The 22332-nt window shown below is 45.7% G+C and overlaps 1 protein-coding gene across 3 annotated transcripts in view; it reads right to left on the bottom strand.

The window, feature by feature from the left end:
- The window catches only part of MYO5C (myosin VC), a 193880-nt gene that overhangs the window by 72604 nt on the left and 98944 nt on the right, over positions 1–22332 (bottom strand). For all 3 annotated transcript variants that reach the window (XM_040413958.1, XM_040413959.1, XM_040413960.1), the window contains 4 exons: positions 21806–21940; positions 14931–15028; positions 13960–14046; positions 13683–13794 (listed from right to left, as the gene is read on the bottom strand). In XM_040413958.1, coding sequence (XP_040269892.1) covers positions 13683–13794; positions 13960–14046; positions 14931–15028; positions 21806–21940 — 432 coding nt within the window. The remainder of the gene's footprint in view (positions 1–13682; positions 13795–13959; positions 14047–14930; positions 15029–21805; positions 21941–22332) is intronic.

Genomic DNA, 22332 nt, shown 5'->3' with positions numbered 1-22332 from the left:
AGAGGGCCTACCCAAGGAAAAGATATGGAAGAAATGAGTTGTAAATGAGTGGAGTGGTGGGAGGGTCAAAGCTCAGACCTCAATGATGCAGGAGCCAGGTAAGGGGAGTGCCCTAAATAGGCTGGAGGCGGACCTCAGCCCCTCCCACAAATCCAGGCAATCTGCCTTAATACTTGTGTAAGGGGCTTACGGTAGTACAGTGAAGAGCCCTGGGAAAGCAGGGAATGAGTGCAGTCGGTTGTGGTGTGCCGAAACCGAGGATGAGGTAGGCCTGAGAAAGAAGAGGGCAAAAATGGAAATAACCAGTTTATTGTAGCCAATTGATGTATCAATAGCTTAACCCGACATGTTTTGGAAAGCCACTCTTAAACTCTTGTGTTGGATTGGGGAATGTATTGCGCGTAAGTGGATGACTCCCAGCGCCCCAATCCCCTGATGCCATGAGTGAGGATGTTGGCACTGGAGGCCGTGGACGTGGCTCCAATGCAAAAGGAGTGCCCTGAGTAGTTGGCTGCGTTGAGGCCTAGTTGTGTGAGGGATGACCCGACATGGGTCATGAAGGTGGTGGTGGTGAGTACCGAACCATGTAGTTGAAGTAGCGGTTGAGAGGGTAGAACTTGTGACGCTGATTGTGAGCATCCAGGACCCTGACTGGACACCATCTGTTGTGCGTGGGGTAATATGAAATGTTGACGGGTAAGTGCTGATTATTCTTGGAGTGAGGTAAGGACAGGATGCAGTGAACCATGTGTTTGACAAGTGGGAGACAAGAAGACAAGGTGAGGTTCGGGTCGTGGAGGCTGTAGTGAATTTCCCGGAACTCAGGAATCCGTAGAAGGTCAAGTAAATGCCGTATTGATGATGGAGTTGGTATCTGTTTCCAGAGGCGTGGCGTCCAGTAAGTCGGATAATGCTTTGAAGATATGATTGATTATGGGTAGCCTCTGGGCTGGACGTGCGGGTTCCGTTTCCTGAATATCTCTGAGTATGGATTTGATCTGGTGCGAGGACATGAAGCTGATGTTATTGGGGTGTATGATTAGCATATGATGTTGAAATGCCAGTGAGATATGGTTTGATGGTGTTGTATGACATGAGTTTGAGGTGGCAAAAAGAAGCCAACCCCGGAAGAGACGTCATGACAAAAAGGGTGCGTGATGTTGTGTTCCAACAGGACCTGTTGAATAGTGTGAACGCTCTGTCGTATGTTCTATGTGTATCGTCTGATAGTGCTAAGCGGGACAAAGACTGGCTATGCCGCATGATGCCTTCTAATCCAGAATGAGCTGTTTGAAATGATGGAGTGATGGAGGCCGTGGGTAACGCTGATGGGAGAGCTTGATGAAATGCCTGAAATTTGACGCGAGACAGACTGTCAGCTGCCGTATTGCCCACCCCCGGGACATGGAAACAATGCAAGAAGAAAATATTGCAAGCGGCCAACCAAGGAAGTCTCCGCAGAAACCTCACGATTGTGAGAGATTTGGAACAATCCTGTTGATGAACTGGCAGGTCGTATGGTTGTCTGAATAGCACCGGACCGACATGTTGCCCATGAATGACCCCACGCTACGGCCGCCGCCACGATGGGGTAGATCTTGAAAGCGCTGAGGCAGTGGAGAATCCTTCCAACCCCGGACCGCAGGAGGCCAGCTGCCCCACAGCCAATCGTTCCCAAAAATGGCCGCGAAGCCTGTGGTAGATGCCGCATCTGACCAGATAGAGGGGGAAGAGTCCGACGGCTGAGGGAGAAACAAGCTCCCGCCATTCCAGGTGGACAGAAATCTCCCCCACATGCCCAGACCTGCCTGCAGCGTGGGCATCCAGGGACAACCTGTGCGAGTCGTGTAGGAAAAGGGGAGAGGTGCAGGAGCCGTGATATAAATGAGCGACACTGAGGTGGATGCGCATGGCAAAGATCAGGGAGCCCAGCAGGGACTGCAGTTCTTTGCGGTTGCCGGTGCTGAGTTGAAGGTAGTTGCCTATGTGGGCGAGAATGTCCTGGATCTTCCCGGATGGCAAACTGGCTGAATCCAACTGGGTACCCAGGAAAGGTGATGACCGTGTGACCGTGTCTGGCCCTTCTGTCTTCTTGGTGGCGATGGGTACCCCCGGTTCCTCCTCCGGTATTATGTGCGTCGGGCTGACTTCTTGGTCCTCCAGGCTAACGGTCGACGTGATCACTGGCAATCCGGCCGGTGACGCTGCCGGTGGTGGCCCCGCCAAGGAGAGGGTCGCAGTGACCGATTCCAGCCTCTCCAACCTGGCGTTGACTTTAGACATGGATGACATTTAGGGAGGACAGCATGGTATGTATATCCCCTGTGCTGGACTGGCTAGGTCCTCCCCTGCCTCCCTGTTATCGATTGGCGTGCGCAGCAGCCGGAAAAGCTCTGCTTCCCTCGCCGTGGCGGGGAAGGGAACATGCCGTCACCTTGACTCCGTCGTTATGCGCGGGATTGCCCAGGATCTGATGGGTGCTGGACTGGCTAGACCGTCTCCCTGGGTAGCAGTGACGGATCTAGCAGGGGTGCCAGGTAGGGAGAAGTTCTCTTTCCCTTCCAGAGATATAGTAAAACAAAACAGTTGATTAGCTTGGGGAAACACAGGATCGTGCTGGCTAGCTAGGCCGGACGGCGAAAAAATTATACTTGCATGGTGACAGATGAGGCCCTGCTAATTGCCAAGCGGCTTGAGAGGCTCTACCTATGATTTGGCGCGAGGGGTTAATGAGGCCACTTGTGGTAGTGGCAGGAGCGTTGGCCTCTCGGTGACTGTAAGACAGGACTAGGGGAAGGGAGTGACAGGTGAGGCCCTCTCTATGCAACACGCGAGGCGGCTTACTAACGAGGTGGCGCGTTGGGCGGGTGCCTCTGTACGTTTGAGGCGGGGTGTCGGCCTCGCGGGACCACTAACTGCTGGCGAAGCCAAGAAGGGGGTAACCTAGTGGGATGATGGTGCCCCTAAAGCCAGCACGCTGACCCTAACGGGATTATTCGAAATGTAAGGAAGACTTTTGTTAATGAGCAGGTGAACGTACCTGGTGGTAAGAAAAATTCTCCGGATACATGGTAGTGCAAAATACAATATAGGTTGACCGCCTGAAAAAAGAAAGGGGGAGGGTAGACATAAAATAGTGTGATGAAATGTGCAAATGCATATGGTACATATACACGACCGGGCGGATCATGGCGGTTGTTCATGAAACGACAGCTTGCGCCTGGTGTGAAAAGAGACCAGTGCGTGCCGTGTGGCCATGCCCAGGCGGAAAGCGCGTGCCGGCAATTTAATGGAACATTTGGACCGTGTCCCTGCAATTCCCACCTATTTATTGATTATGATGAAACAATTAAAATATATATATATATATATATTTTTTTTTTTTTTTTTTTCCCGGATGACCAGACGATGACTCCTCCCCCCAGTGCTTCCATTTTTTTTTTTTTTTTTTTTTTTTTTATGCTGATGACCTATCCAAAGGGTAGATCATTGTTAGCAAAAAGGTGAAGAACCCTTTTGAGACAGTCTCTTTGCAGCTGAGTGTGTGTATGGGAAGTTATGCCCTTTCAGCCAGAAGAGCATTTATAAGATCATACATTGATTTTGGACAAGAGGGCCTGGCTTATAATCTTCATGTTTATTCCAAAAGGTGTTTGATGGCGTTTATTTATTTATTTATTTTTTTCTTTGTGTGGGCTGCTGGGGTGTTATATGACTGTAAGGGGCGTGCTGGAAGGCTCCCCTGCCGTCCGACGGCGCCCCCCCGCAACAGAAGCGGCGCGCACGGCCGCCGGGACACCGCGCACGCGCCGACGGAATCGCCGCGCATGCGCAGAACCCCGGCCGCGCATGCGCAGACCAGGCACCAGGACGCGGCCGGGCGCCATCGGCCGCGCGGCAGGAGGAGCGGTAACCAGGCAGGAGGTGGTGGGGAGGGGATGTCAGGGCAGCGGTAAGCCCAGTGGAGGTGAAATGAATGGAGGGGGGGGGGGTGCAGGTTGCACCGCCGCTGGCCCCCGTGACAGCGCACCTAAATGACCGGGGGGGGGGGGGGGCATGATTGTTGTTGGTGAAGTGAAAATTAATCATGTGGAACATGCTTGGAGGATTATGTGACTGTTTGTAAGGAGTGACATTTTGGAGCATAGGAAAAATGAAAGCCATTTATTTTTTGAACCCATTCGTCCGGAGTCCCCCCACGGCCGCCGGGACACCGCGCATGCGCCGATGAAATCGCCGCGCATGCGCAGAACCCCGGCCACGCATGCGCAGACCAGGCCCCAGGACGCGGCCGGGCGCCATCGGCCGCGCGGCAGGAGGAGTGGCAAACAGGCAGGAGGCGGTGGGGAGGGGATGTCCGCGCCGCGGCAAGCCCAGTGAAGTTTGAAATGAATGGGGGGGTGTGCCGGGTGTACCGCAGCTGGCCCCTGTGCTGTGTACCTGGAAAACGAGGAGGGGAGGGAGGGGAGGGGAGGGAGGGGAGGGAGGGGAGGGTAGGGGAGGGGAGGGGAGGGGGGGGGGGGGGGGGGAGGGCATGAATGTTGGATGTTTGAGGGGTGAAACCCAGAAATGGGGAATGGGGCTGGAACCATCAGGGGGCTGACCGGAGTGACGGTCCTGTGGGGAGACGCCAGAATAGGCATGAGCAATGAGCTGCCGGTGATTGCTGCGAGCAGCCATGACATGGATGCAGTGTGTGTGAAAAGAACCATGGAAAAAAAAGGGGGGGATTTAATCCACGAACCATTGGTCGCATGCTGCCAGAGCTGTTGACCGGAATGGTGGTGCGGTTTGTGAATGAATATGCATGAAACAGGTGTGACAGAAATGAATGCTGGTGACTTGCATGAAAACCGTGACATTGGTGCGCATTGATGAAGTGAGATGAACCGGTACAGGGGCAACCGTGAGGCCCTGCTGTACCGTATGAAATAACTCATACGCATTTGTGCTCCTGCAGCCGTGCACATGAACATGAGGAGGGAGGGGGGGGCATGAATGTGGATGATTGTGGGGTGATATGGACTGAAAAAGAAATGGGGAACGAGCCTGGACCCCAGGGGTGCTGACCGCAGTGTTGTGCCTGTGGGAAGATTGCTGAACGAGACATGACAAAAAGAGATGCTGGTGACTGTGAGAAAGCCGTGACATTAGCGCAGCGTCTATGAAATGAAACAGAAATGGGGGATTAGGCCAGAAACCATGCCGCATGCTGCAGAGGTGTTGACCGGAATGGTAGTACGGTGTGGACAAATTGCGCATGAACAAGGCGTGACAGAAATGAATACTGGTGACTTGTATAAGAAAACCGTGACATTGGTGCAGCGTATGATGAAAAAGAAATGAACCGGTACAGGGGCAACCGTGAGGCCCCGGCTGTACCGTGTGGATGACTCAGAAACCACTGCCTGCATGCCGCAGGGGTGTTGACCGGAGTGGTGATACGGTGTAGATAAATTTACGCATGAACAAGACATGACAGAAATGAAATGCTGGTGACCTGGGCGAGAAAGCTGTGACATTTGCAGCGTTCGGTGAAACGAAATGAACAGAAATGGGGGATTGCCCAGGAACCGACTGCATGCTTGCCGTAGGGGTGCTGACCGGAATGGTGGTACCATGTAGACAAATTGTGCCTGAACAAGGCGTGACAGAAATGAAATACTGGTGACTTGTATGAGAAAACAGTGACATTGGTGCAGCGTTTGGTGAAATTAATTGAACCGGTACAGGGGGCAACCGTGAGGCCCCGGCTGTACCGTATAGATGACTCGCAGTTTAACGGGCAAACGTGACCCACAGTGAACCTGAGTAAAGCCGGAAAAATAGAACCGAAATGCTCCAAATCCAGAACTGATGGCAACGAAAAAAACTCCCAGGAATTCAGCGACTCGCAGGCAACTCTCCCGACACTCCACAAGCGACCTCCTCTCTCCAAAGCTCAGACCTCAATGATGCAGGAGCCAGGTAAGGGGAGTGCCCTAAATAGGCTGGAGGCGGACCTCAGCCCCTCCCACAAATCCAGGCAATCTGCCTTAATACATATATATATATATATATATATATTATACTCACTCACTCCGTCACGCGCCTGCTCCGCCTGCTTCATTAATAAAGTGGGCGGAGCAGGCGCATGACGGAGTGAGTGACGTTACTCTGCCGGCCAGCCTGCCTGCTAGCTACGGTAGTTTGATAGTGAGTACTACAGAGGATTGCGCTGCTGCAGAGGATTGCGATACTTTAACAAAGCTCCCATGACTACACTTTACATATAAAGACTGCTGTGAGCGGGGCCTTGTGTAATAGAGTACAGTGACTGCATCGTGCCACGCAGAGATTCCAACAGCAGTTGCTGACCTCCACCCCCTGTATTGGGGGTCACTATTTACACAGGGACACTGTTATGGGGGGAATCTGTGGATGACACATATATAGTACAAGATGCTATATATGTGTCATCCACAGATCCCCCCATAACAGTGTCATCCACAGATCCCCCCATAACAGTGTCATCCACAGATCCCCCATAACAGTGCATCATCCACAGATGCCCCCATAACAATGCGTCATCTACAGATCCCCATATTATTGTCATCCACAGATCTCCATAAGTGTCATCCACAGATCCCCATAACAGTGTCATCCACAGATCCTCCATAACAGTGTCATCCACAGATCCTCCATAACAGTGTCATCCACAGATCCCCCATAACAGTGCGTCATCCACAGATCCCCCATAACAGTGCATCATCCACAGATCCCCCATAACAGTGCGTCATCCACAGATCCCCCATAACAGTGTCATCCACAGATCCCCCATAACAGTGTCATCCACAGATCCCCATAACAGTGCATCATCCACAGATGCCCCCATAACAGTGCGTCATCCACAGATCCCCCATAACAGTGTCATCCACAGATCCCCCATAACAGTGTCATCCACAGATCCCCCATAACAGTGCATCATCCACAGATGCCCCCATAACAGTGCGTCATCCACAGATCCCCATAACAGTGCGTCATCCACAGATCCCCCATAATAGTGTCATCCACAGATCCCCCATAATAGTGTCATCCACAGACCACCATTAGTTCAAAACCCATCAAAAGCACACCTTTTGGTTCAAAATATTATTTTTCTTATTTTCCTCCTCAAAAACCTAGGTGCGTCTTATGATCAGATGCGTCTTATAAAGCGAAAAATACAGTGTATATATACCGTATAATATATAAATATATATATTTTATACATATGAATATTTTTTTTATATAAAATCAATTTGTTCATTCTGAAGCTACTATACCTAGCAATATCCAAACATCCAATATTGCCCTAGCTTGCAATGTGTGCATTATGCATTATGGCTGCCTATGCTTGTTTAGGACCATCTACAGTGCCTGTGAATGCACTGTAATTCAGGTAACCGGCTCTAAGGCTACTTTCACACTTGCGGCAGAGTGATCCGGCAAGCAGTTCTGTCACCGGAACTGCCTGCCGGATCAGGCAATCTGCATGCAACCGGACAGCATTTGTAGACGGATCCAGATGCGGATCCATCTCACAAGTGAATTGCAAGAACGGATCCGTCTGTCCGTTTGTCATACGGACAAACAGATCAGTTTCTATTTTTCTTCACATTTTTACCGGTCTGCGCATGCGCAGACCGGAAGGACGGATCCGGCATTGCAGTATTTTGCACTAATACATTCCTATGGAAAAAAATGCCAGATCCGGCATTCAGGCAAGTGTTCAGTTTTTTTGGCCGGAGATAAAACCGTAGCATGCTGCGGTATTATCTCCGTCCTGAACAGACAAAAAGACTGAATTGAAGACATCCTGAACGGATTGCTCTCCATTCAGAATGCATGGGGATAAAACTGATCAGTTCTTTTCCGGTACTGAGCCCCTAGGACAGAACTCTATGCCGGAAAAGAAAAACGCTAGTGTGAAAGTACCCTAATCATGGTAATTCTACAAAAACAGATGCTCAGATGCTTAGCAATAGAAACAGAAATACCATCTGTTCAACTACAGATAGCCATAGACATGAGGTATTTATCTGCAGATTATTGGCAAATTCAGCTTTTTTAGTAGCTTCTCGCCAAGTTTAGCTGGCTCTACCAATTGTCAGCAGATAACTACAGTCAGGTCCATAAATATTGGGACATCGACACAATTCTAACATTTTTGGATCTATACACCACCACAATGGATTTGAAATGAAACAAACAAGATGTGCTTTCACTTTTTAATATTATTATTTTTTTAAATATTTTTTAACAAACACTTACAAAATTAAGAAAAACTAAATACATACATTCCCAACCACCCACTTCCCTCCCCCCAAAGTGCCGCCGTATCCGGGAGAAGAAGAAAAAAAAAATTAATATTTGGTTGCAAATCCTTTGCAGTCAATTACAGCCTGAAGTCTGGAACGCATAGACATCACCAGACGCTTGGTTTCATCCCTGGTGATGCTCTGCCAGGCCTCTACTGCAACTGTCTTCAGTTCCTGCTTGTTCTTGGGGCATTTTCCCTTCAGTTTTGTCTTCAGCAAGTGAAATGCATGCTCAATCGGATTCAGGTCAAGTGATTGACTTGGCCATTGCATAACATTCCACTTCTTTCCCTTAAAAAACTCTTTGGTTGCTTTTGCAGTATGCTTTGGGTCATTGTCCATCTGCACTGTGAACACTGTCAAATGAGTTCTGAAGCATTTGGCTGAATATAAGCAAATAATATTGCCTGAAACACGTCAGAATTTATCCTGCTGCTTTTGTCAGCAGTCACATCATCAATAAATACAAGAGAAGCAGTTCCATTGGCAGCCATACATGCCCACGCCATGACACTACCGCCACCATCCATAGGATGTTGTTCCAGAACTGTGAAGGCTTTTTTAGATGTAGTTTGGCAAACTCTAATCTGGCCTCCTGTTTTTGAGGCTCACCAATAGTTTACATCTTGTGGTGAACCCTCTGTATTCACTCTGGTGAAGTCTTCTCTTGATTGTTGACTTTGACACACATACACCTACTTCCTGGAGAGTGTTCTTGATCTGGCCAACTGTTGTGAAGAGTGTTTTCTTCAGCAGGGAAAGAATTCTTCGGTCATCCACCACAGTTGTTTTCCGTGGTCTTCTGGGTCTTTTGGTGTGGCTGAGCTCAATGATGCGTTTCTTCTTTTTAATAATGTTCAAAACAGTTGTTTTGGCCACGCCTAATGTTTTTGCTATCTCTCTGATGTGTTTTTTTTGTTTTTTTCAGCCCAATGATGGCTTGCTTCACTGATAGTGACAGCTCTTCGGATCTCATCTTGAGAGTAGACAGCAACAGATTCCAAATGCAAATAGCACACTTGAAATTAACTCTGGACCTTTTATCTGCTCATTGTAATTGGGATAATGAGGGAATAACACACACCTGGCCATGGAACAGCTGAGAAGCCAATTGTCCCATTACTTTTGGTCCCTTAACAAGTGGGAGGCACATATGCAAACTGTTGTAATTCCTACACCGTTCACCTGATTTGGATGTAAATTAAAGCTGACAGTCTGCAGTTAAAGCACATCTTGTTCGTTTCATTTCAAATCCATTGTGGTGGTGTATAGAGCTAAAAATGTTAGAATTGTGTCGATGTCCCAATATTTATGGACCTGACTGTATATCATGTCTATGGCCACTTTATGTTAGTGTAGGGGGTTGGAGCTCTGTATCCGGAAAAAAGCAGAGCTGCCAAGTACGGATGCTTATTTAGCTAAAAAACAGCTATTACTAACCTGTCAGTCAAACAAATAAGGTGCCCAAGGGGATGTGAATCGATGCCAGGTGCCGGCCGCACCCACCGCCGTTTGTGCCCAGCGCCGCCTTTCCGGACTTCTGCGCCGCCTCCTAATCCTCTGTGCCGCCTCTAGCTTTCCCTCCCTCCCCCCTCCTTCTGCTGTAAGATCTCGCGCTTGCGCACAGGGCTCTGCCTGATGCGCCCGTGCGGACTTCTCCATTTGGCTTCTTACAGCGAAGTGCGCATGCGCCGGCACTTCGCTCAACCCCTGTATGCGCGAGATCTTACAGCAGGAGGAGGGGGGAGGGAGGGAGAGCGAGAGGCGGCACAGAGGATTAGGAGGCGGCGCAGAAGTCCGGAAAGTCTGCGCTGGGCACGAACGGCGGTGGGTGCGGCGGGCATCTTGCACCCATTAACATCCCCTTGGGCACCTTATTTGTTTGACTGACAGGTTAGTAATAGCTGTTTTTTAGCTAAATAAGCCCACAGATGACATTTATAAGCCCACATTAGGAATCGTGAAGACGCCCTGAACATCAGCATATGTTTAGCTGACAGGGGTAAAACCTGGTGACAGAATCCCTTTAAGAAACCACATACCAAGAAGAGGGGGGACCACAAAAGAGGGAAAAACATAGAAAGAAAGGGAGATCCCTGGAGAAGGATTTGGATTATCAGAAAAACTCTTGAGAGCTGACTTCCCCAAGACTCTGCACATCACTTGACCCTTGGGTAACGTATATTTTTGTTTTATGTAGTATTGATATAAATTAATTGGCTTGATACTTAGCCAAACCCTGCTTTTTGCGGACATATAGTGTTAGTACTACATCAGTGCGGGCGGCATTCATTGAAAATGCATATCACTGAATACAAGATCTGATATTGATAACAAGAGAGCTTCTCTGTTGGGAATCTTTATATTCCCTAGTTTGATATCCAGCCGATAATTTATAAGTTTTATTGCAATACTACTTATATAATCCAAGATTGGTCATCGTTTTGGGCAGAGCAAGAGCTCATACCTGTCATTTTCTTGGTTGAGATTCTGTGTATAATCAATTGATTTTATATCTCTCATAATTTTAAGCAGTATTGCATGATATTTTTGTGTTGGTTAAATTTGTGTTCTGTTGGCACCATCTAGTGGCGAATTGTGGGTACTGCATATGATTGTGTATTATTAGCTTTACATTGATTAATCTTTGATTGTATTTTAAAGGGAATCTGTCACCAGCATATTATCAATTTTTTTTTTTCATGAATCCATGTGTAATAAACTACCTTATATCCAGATGTCTTGTTCTTTTTATTGCGAGTCTTGTCATTTCTTCATAAAAAGGCTTTTTGTGATATGCAAATCAAGCTGTAAGGAGCCCAGAGGGGCGTTCTTCTTTCTCCACGGTGCCCAGGAACGCCCCTCTGAAGTGCCGTGCCCGCCGAAATTTGAAAACGAATACCTCCTACAAGTTCAGCTAAATCGCCTCCCAGAGGCGCGGCTGAGTGCTCAAACCCCCTCCCCCCCAGCGCCGCGCCTCTGGGAGGCGATTTAGCTGAACTTGTAGGAGGTATTCGTTTTCAAATTTCGGCGGGCACGGCACTTCAGAGGGGCGTTCCTGGGCACCGTGGAGAAAGAAGAACGCCCCTCTGGGCTCCTTACAGCTTGATTTGCATATCACAAAAAGCCTTTTTATGAAGAAATAACAAGACTCGCAATAAAAAGAACAAGACATCTGGATATAAGGTAGTTTATTACACATGGATTCATGAAAAAAAAATTTTGATAATATGCTGGTGACAGATTCCCTTTAAATTATTGTATAATAAATCATTTATAATTTTGCATAGACGCTTGTACCCTGTTCTTACTGATTGCACAAAATAATTAGGTTCTCGATCGAACTCTTTGGAGGTGTTTATATGTGTCCACCTCGTGGATCAGTATCATTTGAATAATTTTTCTTTTGATCCATTATTTTTATATAAAGCATTTGCTTTATATCCCCGATAACACTGACAGTTATAATACAGAAGCATTACAGTGTATTATATGAGCAATCAGAGGCTCACATGTTAAATTCCCTCAATAGGATATACAAGGAAAGTGTTACAAAGTGTTTTGGAAAATACAAAAATTTAATAAAAACAGCCTTTTCACATAAAAATTGTTTTAAAAAAAATGTTAAAAATAATACACAAAATTGTTATTGACAGATCCATAATGACCCATACAATAACATTATCATAATCTTTTTTTCCGAACAGGTGAGCACAGTAAAGAAAATGAAAAAAAAAATGAAAAAATTGCTGTTTCTTTGCTCATTACGCCTGCCAAAAATAAAAATAAAGTGATAAAAAAAACTAAACACCAATGAAAACTACAACTCCTCCCACAAAAAAGCCACCTGTGGAAAAATAAAAAATGTATAGGTCTTTGAATGTAGCAACATAAAAACAAGCTATTACAAAAAAAAATGTAATCTGCAAAAACAGAAAAACTTTTGAAAAAAATAAATAAAAATTTGGTATTGCCATAATCATTTTTTTTTTACCCCGGCATTCTCTCCACCCCTAGACAAACGGGGGGTTTGTCTAGGGGTGGAGAGAATGCCGGGGTAAAAAAAAAATGATTCCCCACAAAATGATAAAAGTTACAAACTCATCCCTCAAAAAAATATGGATCTCTCAAAAAATACAAAAAAAGTTATGGCTTTTGAAATGAGATGAAAAAACAAACAGCTGTGTGTCATTAAAGGCTATGAGGGCATTTTATTATTATTGCGTTCTACTTACTTTGGGCGAAAACCACTTCTTCAGTTCAATTGGACTTTATTAAACATTTTAAACAGTTGTCTTCTACAGTCCTCAGCTTTTGCTGCTTCTACAGACTGTTCTTCCTGCTTTTGACTGAACCACCAGAGAGCTGCTCTGATGGCTCAATCTGGAGCTCTTATATCTAGCTCATTGACAGCTCATAAACACTTATTTATGATAAATTTGTAGCAGTTTGATAATAATTTAGCATAAATTGCTGTTTATAAGCATTTAGGAAAGTAAAGATAACTGCTTTAGATCAATTGATTAGAGAAGATCTGACTGATTTTCACTGAGATGCAAAAGAAACAGGTCTGCAGATGCAATGTAAATTAAGGCTGTAAAAGACAAACTATTTCAAATTGTTAATAAAATCAACTGAAAAAAATTACTTTTAGCCTAAAATAAGTAGAATGCTGCATTCAGAGGCTGACAAGCTGTCCTTATGCAGTACTCCTTTCATATGTTTCCAATGTTTTGTATTGTGCGTTCCACATTGTCTGTGTATAAAAGGGTTGTTTGTACCCCAGTTCCCAGCCTGAAGAAGATCCTGGTCTGGGACAGAAATGTGTCACCATGGATTTTTATGCTGTAGTGCGAATACATCATTCTGTACTTGGTGTATGTACATTCCAGGTGGTCCCTTACATTACATGAGATGGCCCCTGACGCAGAAGTTGTTGCTCCTTATTCCATAAAATGTTTCGGTGATGGAGAAGGGCTATCCACCTGAAATCCATAGCAGGAGAGAAATTTGTGGACTACAGCTACATTTAGTGAAGGATTGGCCCTAGACTGGACACATTGTAAAACTCTTTAACTTGCAGTCAAATTAGGTCAGGACAGACATATTTTCATTTGTTACCAGCAGATATCTTAATAATGGCTCAGTACAAAGGGGCAGATTCACATTTTATACAGCTGAGATGCCTACTGTAGCAACAGTAGACTTTGAGATGCTACCTACCATTAAGTGCATCCTGTTAACCCTGAGAATTAGGGTCCCACACACTCACCCCCAAGCCAATATATTCAAGCACCGAACCTACTAAATATACCACCACAATGAACACAATATTCACCATACCTGGATTAGTCTCTGAAGTACAACTTTGCAAATCTGTTTCTTATCATTCATGGACAACTCCTGCTGTGTCATCAGGATGCTGTAACGTCCAAAAAATTCTATGTATGTCCACCTACAAAGAAATGACATATGTGGTCAAATGGTTCTTCATAGGCAGGCATTTGTTAATAAAACCCATAATTAATAGAACTTGGCAGCAGTTTTGTGTCTGGATAAGTCACAGACAATCTGCTCTAGATGGGGCTATATCTTGAACCGTCAATGTATGGAGATATACCTGGAGGGGTAACTTTGAGCACTTATTCGGATGGTTTCCAACACACCACAAGCTCTTAATTGCTGCACAACTCTTATAGGGTCAAATCTGCAACACAATACATAAAAAAGGTTAATATTAAAAAACAAAAGTGTAGCAATAAAACCCTGAAAGATATACATGTGTATATGAAACGTATAAAAAAAAAACCTTAATAATAAATAGTGAAAAATAAGGAAGAGAAAAGCGGCAAATATATTTTATGATATGACTGCAACTATAATTATGTCTTATAGAACTAAAATCATAGGCACTGGACAATGGAAATCAGAACTGGAAAGCTGTATGTCCCTTTAAAAAAAAAAAAAACAACTCTTATCAAGGAGAAAGATTTCATCTAGCTGATGGTAGACTTTGTTAATTGACCTAAACTGACGAAACAGATGATCAGTTTATAATTTATGCACAATACTGTCCTTTTTGTTTGATTTTTTGATCATCTATAATACAGATAATGGAAAAACATATTACAACTATGGATACAAACTGTACTCAGTACTATATCAGTACACAGAAGCCAAGCAATTCATGGCTGAAACTTTATTGACATGGATGGATGTAAACGCAAAGTTTACAACAATGAAGGCCGCATCTCTAAGCAATAAAATATTTTTTGTTTCACCTATATGGGCAACGTTTTGACTTACAAATCTGTAGCAATACAATCCTACAAGCGCCGAGATGTATATGCATTTTTGAAATATTTATAAGATCTTAGATTACATGGCTGCGATTTTTATTTTAATAAGTGATAAAGGATTTCTGTAGTGTGCATACTAAATGTTCTTATTCATATGGGTCCCAACATTAATCTGGGACCAAAAGGTCCCTGGAAACATATACACATGGAACGTAGAGGGCCCTGTTTTATTGCACTTGTTATCTATCTACCTAATCTGTGTAGTTTGCTCCTGTCTGAACTCCACACTTACTCGAATGGGAGCTTTTCATCATTGGGTTTTATGCACCGGACATAATGAGGAGTGGTGGCGTTAAGCGTCTCCATAAGTAAACACAGAGAGTTGCGGAACTGAAAATACAGAGAAAAATAGTGAAATATAGGTAATATGAAACACAGAACATAAAACAAGCCATTACAGGCCATATGAGCAAGCAAATGCTTTCAAGCAGGCAAATCTTCTTTTAACTCTTCATTATCTCTATTTCTGATACATGCCTGTCGCACATTCCCAGTTTATTAATATAAAGCCTTCAGAAGGGAAGGACAAGAAGCGGAAAAAAATCTGTACATAAGACAAATTTGGGAAACATTAGTAATACGCAATGCATATTATAATCATGTGAATAAGCAACTCACACATATTTCCTGTACAATCCTGACACTGACAGGAGATATAGCTGTCCTCACTGCTTGTCCTCTGCAGCGTTTCCTGTACAATCCTGACACTGACAGGAGATATAGCTGTCCTCACTGCTTGTCCTCTGCAGCGTTTCCTGTACAATCCTGACACTGACAGGAGATATAGCTGTCCTCACTGCTTGTCCTCTGCAGCGTTTCCTGTACAATCCTGACACTGACAGGAGATATAGCTGTCCTCACTGCTTGTCCTCTGCAGCGTTTCCTGTACAATCCTGACACTGACAGGAGATATAGCTGTCCTCACTGCTTGTCAGTCTGCAGCATTCCTGTACAATCCTGACACTGACAGGAGATATAGCTGTCCTCACTGCTTGTCCGTCTGCAGCATTTCCTGTACAATCCTGACACTGACAGGAGATATAGCTGTCCTCACTGCTTGTCCATCTGCAGCATTTCCTGTACAATCCTGACACTGACAGGAGATATAGCTGTCCTCACTGCTTGTCAGTCTGCAGCGTTTCCTGTACAATCCTGACACTGACAGGCGATATAGCTGTCCTTACTGCTTGTCCATCTGCAGCATTTCCTGTACAATCCTGACACTGACAGGAGATATAGCTGTCCTCACTGCTTGTCCATCTGCAGCGTTTCCTGTACAATCCTGACACTGACAGGAGATATAGCTGTCCTCACTGCTTGTCCGTCTGCAGCGTTTCCTGTACAATCCTGACACTGACAGGAGATATAGCTGTCCTCACTGCTTGTCAGTCTGCAGCGTTTCCTGTACAATCCTGACACTGACAGGAGATATAGCTGTCCTCACTGCTTATCAGTCTGCAGCGTTTCCTGTACAATCCTGACACTGACAGGAGATATAGCTGTCCTTACTGCTTGTCCGTCTGCAGCGTTTCCTGTACAATCCTGACACTGACAGGAGATATAGCTGTCCTCACTGCTTGTCAGTCTGCAGCGTTTCCTGTACAATCCTGACACTGACAGGAGATATAGCTGTCCTCACTGCTTGTCCATCTGCAGCGTTTCCTGTACAATCCTGACACTGACAGGAGATATAGCTGTCCTCACTGCTTGTCCTCTGCAGCGTTTCCTGTACAATCCTGACACTGACAGGAGATATAGCTGTCCTCACTGCTTGTCCTCTGCAGCGTTTCCTGTACAATCCTGACACTGACAGGAGATATAGCTGTCCTCACTGCTTGTCAGTCTGCAGCGTTTCCTGTACAATCCTGACACTGACAGGAGATATAGCTGTCCTCACTGCTTGTCCTCTGCAGCGTTTCCTGTACAATCCTGACACTGACCGGAGATATAGCTGTCCTCACTGCTTGTCCTCTGCAGCGTTTCCTGTACAATCCTGACACTGACAGGAGATATAGCTGTCCTTACTGCTTGTCCGTCTGCAGCGTTTCCTGTACAATCCTGACACTGACAGGAGATATAGCTGTCCTCACTGCTTGTCAGTCTGCAGCGTTTCCTGTACAATCCTGACACTGACAGGAGATATAGCTGTCCTCACTGCTTATCAGTCTGCAGCGTTTCCTGTACAATCCTGACACTGACAGGAGATATAGCTGTCCTTACTGCTTGTCCGTCTGCAGCGTTTCCTGTACAATCCTGACACTGACAGGAGATATAGCTGTCCTCACTGCTTGTCCTCTGCAGCGTTTCCTGTACAATCCTGACACTGACAGGAGATATAGCTGTCCTCACTGCTTGTCAGTCTGCAGCGTTTCCTGTACAATCCTGACACTGACAGGAGATATAGCTGTCCTCACTGCTTGTCCTCTGCAGCGTTTCCTGTACAATCCTGACACTGACAGGAGATATAGCTGTCCTCACTGCTTGTCCTCTGCAGCGTTTCCTGTACAATCCTGACACTGACAGGAGATATAGCTGTCCTCACTGCTTGTCAGTCTGCAGCGTTTCCTGTACAATCCTGACACTGACAGGAGGTATAGCTGTCCTTACTGCTTATCAGTCTGTAGCATTTCCTGTACAATCCTGACACTGACAGGAGATATAGCTGTCCTCACTGCTTGTCCATCTGCAGCGTTTCCTGTACAATCCTGACACTGACAGGAGATATAGCTGTCCTTACTGCTTGTCCGTCTGCAGCGTTTCCTGTACAATCCTGACACTGACAGGAGATATAGCTGTCCTCACTGCTTGTCAGTCTGCAGCGTTTCCTGTACAATCCTGACACTGACAGGAGATATAGCTGTCCTTACTGCTTGTCCGTCTGCAGCGTTTCCTGTACAATCCTGACACTGACAGGAGATATAGCTGTCCTCACTGCTTGTCCGTCTGCAGCGTTTCCTGTACAATCCTGACACTGACAGGAGATATAGCTGTCCTCACTGCTTGTCAGTCTGCAGCGTTTCCTGTACAATCCTGACACTGACAGGAGGTATAGCTGTCCTCACTGCTTGTCCGTCTGCAGCATTTCCTGTACAATCCTGACACTGACAGGAGATATAGCTGTCCTCACTGCTTGTCAGTCTGCAGCGTTTCCTGTACAATCCTGACACTGACAGGAGATATAGCTGTCCTCACTGCTTGTCAGTCTGCAGCGTTTCCTGTACAATCCTGACACTGACAGGAGATATAGCTGTCCTCACTGCTTGTCCGTCTGCAGCGTTTCCTGTACAATCCTGACACTGACAGGAGATATAGCTGTCCTCACTGCTTGTCAGTCTGCAGCGTTTCCTGTACAATCCTGACACTGACAGGAGATATAGCTGTCCTCACTGCTTGTCCGTCTGCAGCGTTTCCTGTACAATCCTGACACTGACTGGAGATATAGCTGTCCTCACTGCTTGTCAGTCTGCAGCATTTCCTGTACAATCCTGACACTGACAGGAGGTATAGCTGTCCTCACTGCTTGTCCGTCTGCAGCGTTTCCTGTACAATCCTGACACTGACAGGAGATATAGCTGTCCTCACTGCTTGTCAGTCTGCAGCATTTCCTGTACAATCCTGACACTGACAGGAGGTATAGCTGTCCTCACTGCTTGTCCGTCTGCAGCGTTTCCTGTACAATCCTGACACTGACAGGAGATATAGCTGTCCTCACTGCTTGTCCGTCTGCAGCATTTTCCTGTACAATCCTGACACTAACATTCTTGTAGAAATCCTGCAGAGGACGATGGAGTTAGGCTACTTTCACACTCGCGTTTGGTGCGGATCCGTCATGGATCTGCACAGACGGATCCGTTCCGATAATACAACGGATCCGTTTGTATTATCTTTAACATAGCCAAGACAGATCCGTCTTGAACACCATTAAAAGTCAATGGAGGACGGACCAGTTTTCTATTGTGCCAGATTGTGTCATAGAAAACGGATCCATCCCCATTGACTTACATTGTGTGTCAGGACGGATCTGTTTAGCTCACTTTCGTCAGACGGACACCAAAACGTTGCAAGCAGCACACAGAATTGTAAGGGGAAAGAGGAGGGAAATGCCTGGTACATATATAAAATATTTAATTATATACATAGTGATCCCTCATGATACAATAGTCTCAGGATACTAGAGTTGTTGTGATACCAAATTTTTGATTCGGTTTCGATACCATAAAAAAGAATTGCGATACTCGATACCACGCAAAAAAATAAACCAAAAAAGCCACGTGCATTCCGCGTTTTAAAAAATGGCGAATTGCGCAGTTTTTATTTATTTTTTCTGTTCCGGCGCATAGATTTTTTAAATATTTTAATAGTTTGGACTTTTCTGACGTGGCGATATGTGATATGTTTATTTATTGTTTATACATTTTATAGGTGAAATTGGGAAAGGGGGTGATTACTACTTAATATTTTTTTTTTTTTTTTAACTTTTTTTTTTTTTTTTTTTACACTTTTTATTTAATAACTATTTCCCCCCTTAGGGGCCAGAAGCTGGGATTTTTTTCAGCCCTTGTCCTATTCACCCTGATAGAGCTCTATCAGGGTGAATAGGACTTCACACTCTCCCTGCTTCCCTGTGCATAGTGCATACAGCATCAGGGATGTTACCATGGCAGCCAGGGCTTCAGTAGCGTCCTGGCTGCCATGGTAACCGATCGGAGCCCCAGGCTTACACTGCTGGGGCTCCAATCAGAAGCTGCCACTGCACCACCAATAAGGCCTAGTTCACACGCAATACACTGCCACAGTTCCGTGTGCATTCCGCATCACGGATGCGGACCCATTCACTTCAATGGGTCCGCAAATCCCGAATTGCGGAACGGGCGCACGGAACGGGACCCCTCGGAAGCACTACGGAGTGCTTCCGTGGGGTTGCGTCCCGTACTTCCGTTCCGCAAAAAGATAGAACATGTCCTATCTTTTTGCGGAACGGGCGGATCGCGGACCCATTAAAGTGAATGGGTCCGCGATCCAATGTGGCTGACCTACGGCCGGTGATCGTGCATTGCGGCCCGCAATTTGCGGGCCGCAGCATGGGCACGGGTCACACACGTTTGTGTGAACTCGGCCTAAGGGGGAGGGGAGAGGACCCTGTGGCCACTGCCACCAATGATTTTAATACTGGGGGGTGGGGGGAAGGGGCACTGTGCCACCAATGATTTTAATGGGGGGGGGCGCACTAATACAGAAGGCGGATACTGGCAGATCAGCGTCAGTTAACCCCTCAGGTGCCGCACCTGAGGGGTTAACTGCCGCTGATCGCAGCTCCCTGTCAGGGGCAGGGTGCTGGCAATGCGATTCTGCTGCCGCCTCCTGTATTATGTGTTAAAGTCTGAACCCATATAAAGTAGTCTTTAAGTATTAGGCTACACAGAGCAGTGCCCAGAGATGTCCCAGCACTTACTATTATTCCTGAACGCCACTCCGTTCGCCCACTGTGCCCCATTACTGTCTCCTCTCCTTCTCCATATGCCAATTACTATCGGAGTAATGGGGAGGAGACATCAGCTTCTCTAGTGGGCGTTCCTTCTCCCTGGCTGTAGCGCTGTCCAATCGCAGCGCAGGGAGAAGGAACGCCCACTAGAGAAGCTGATGTCTCCTCCCCATTGCTCAGATAGTAATTGGCATATGGAGCAGGAGAGGAGACAGTAATGGGGCACAGCGGGCGAACGGAGCAGCGCCCAGGAATAATAGTAAGTGCTGGGACATCTCTGGGCACCACTCTGTGTAGGAAAAGTCCTATCATTGGTGGCGCAGTGCGCCCGCCCCTACTCCGCCCCTCTCTCCCCATTGGTGGCAGCGGCAGCAGCGGCACAGGGGCAGGGAGAGACTGCTTCCTTCTCCCTTGTGCTGATGAGTGAACATGTTAAGAGCGCTTATGTTAAGAGATACTAGACTGCGCAGCAATGCAGCCTAGTATCGAAAAAATGGAAATCCCGGTATCGTACCGATACCGGGACAAAAGTGTCGATTGGGTATCGAAATTTCGATACCCGCAACAACCCTACAGGATACAATATTTTAATCTTACAATGGTCTTTTCTGACCCATCGTAAATTGAAACCAGACACAACATACGATGCCTCAGACTCAGATCCAACCAATCAACATGTCCCTTTCTCTGGTAAAACTCCTGTATTGGTTGTCTAGTAGATAATGTTTACAGTACAATGAGGTACTAAATGTACTCTACTGTCTCCTCTGTGCCAGGATGAGCCGTTCCTTTGGATGTCAGGTGAGCGCAGCTCCATTTTATTTTTCTGGTACACTGTATAGGATCCCAAAGAAGCTCCAGTCTTAACCACAGAAAGTGATTTTTAGATTCCAGCATCTATTGCTGACTATTATATGTAAGGATAGGTTTTATGGGGCACATTTATTAAGACCAGCATTTTAGATGCTGGTCTTAATAAAGGCCCATAGCTGGCGGTGGATCCACCAAAGTTATGAAGAGGCTATCTTACATTTAGACCATTTTCTACAATGATGAATGAGAGGGGCCTGTCAGCCGGTCCCCTTCCCTGTTCACGCCACGTCCACAATTTTAGACCTGGCGGGAGCGGGGCGAAGTCGTACATAAGTTAGGCGTATTTCAGTATAGTAAATGTCTTAGTCATCTGCTTATTTTTCTTCAACCTTCATCTTCTCTTATTTTTGAATTACATTTTGGGGATCTGGAACCAATGACTAGTTTTCCATAGAGTTATGGACTCAAGTTATAATGGCTTCCACATACAATGGTTGTCCTCTGTAACTAATTAATATTGTGACCAGAGGGACCACTGTATGTGTGTGTGTGTGTGTGTGTGTATATATATATATATATATATATATATACATACATACATATACACTGTATATACACACAGATATACAGTTAGTTGCAACGAAAGACAAAGATTATGAGATTATGTTTTTTATAATATCTGTGAACGTTCTATATTTGTGGTCTTTTAGAAGAAAACAAAGATAATCTCCTATAGGGTGAAAAAGGATAGAGGACAGAGAATAAATCATTTACATGGTTACATAATATATATTTCACAAAATTCTCAGTACCTTGCTGCCCACAGTCATTCTTAACTCTTTGTTTGCTGACTTGATGGCAGGCCTTGCAGATTTCACCTTTATAGCTGCACTGTAATGTGTTGTGGGTGCCGTGTTATCTTTAAAAAAATTTGCGCAAAGCTGGAACTAATGAAAAGAGAGAAATGGTGTCCTAGTTCAGAACACAAGGTAATATGACGTATATGCATACACGTGCAGTACATTAAAACATTGTGTTAAGCATATGTAGGACAGTTCTTATACATATGTATGTGGTGCAGGGTTCTAATCGTCTTGACAGTCCTCTCCATACACTTTATGTTCAGCTCAGCCGCCAGTTACCTCTGGCAGTAGCTCAACTCCCCTGAGAACAAAAGGATAGAGCATGTTGAAATCCAACTGCAAGATCCTTCTTTTTCCCAATCACTGTCATAGGGGAAAGTCGAACCAGCCCATACATATCAGATCGTCGGCCTTGCTGAAATCGAGTTTGGCCAACATTAATCAAATGTGCATGTCCAGATTTAATGTCTACAGAT

This window comes from Bufo bufo, chromosome 1, assembly GCF_905171765.1.
Source record: "Bufo bufo chromosome 1, aBufBuf1.1, whole genome shotgun sequence".
Taxonomy (NCBI): Eukaryota; Metazoa; Chordata; class Amphibia; order Anura; family Bufonidae; genus Bufo; species Bufo bufo.
Note: the sequence above shows the minus strand (reverse complement) of the source record. Positions and strands in the feature narration are given on the sequence as shown.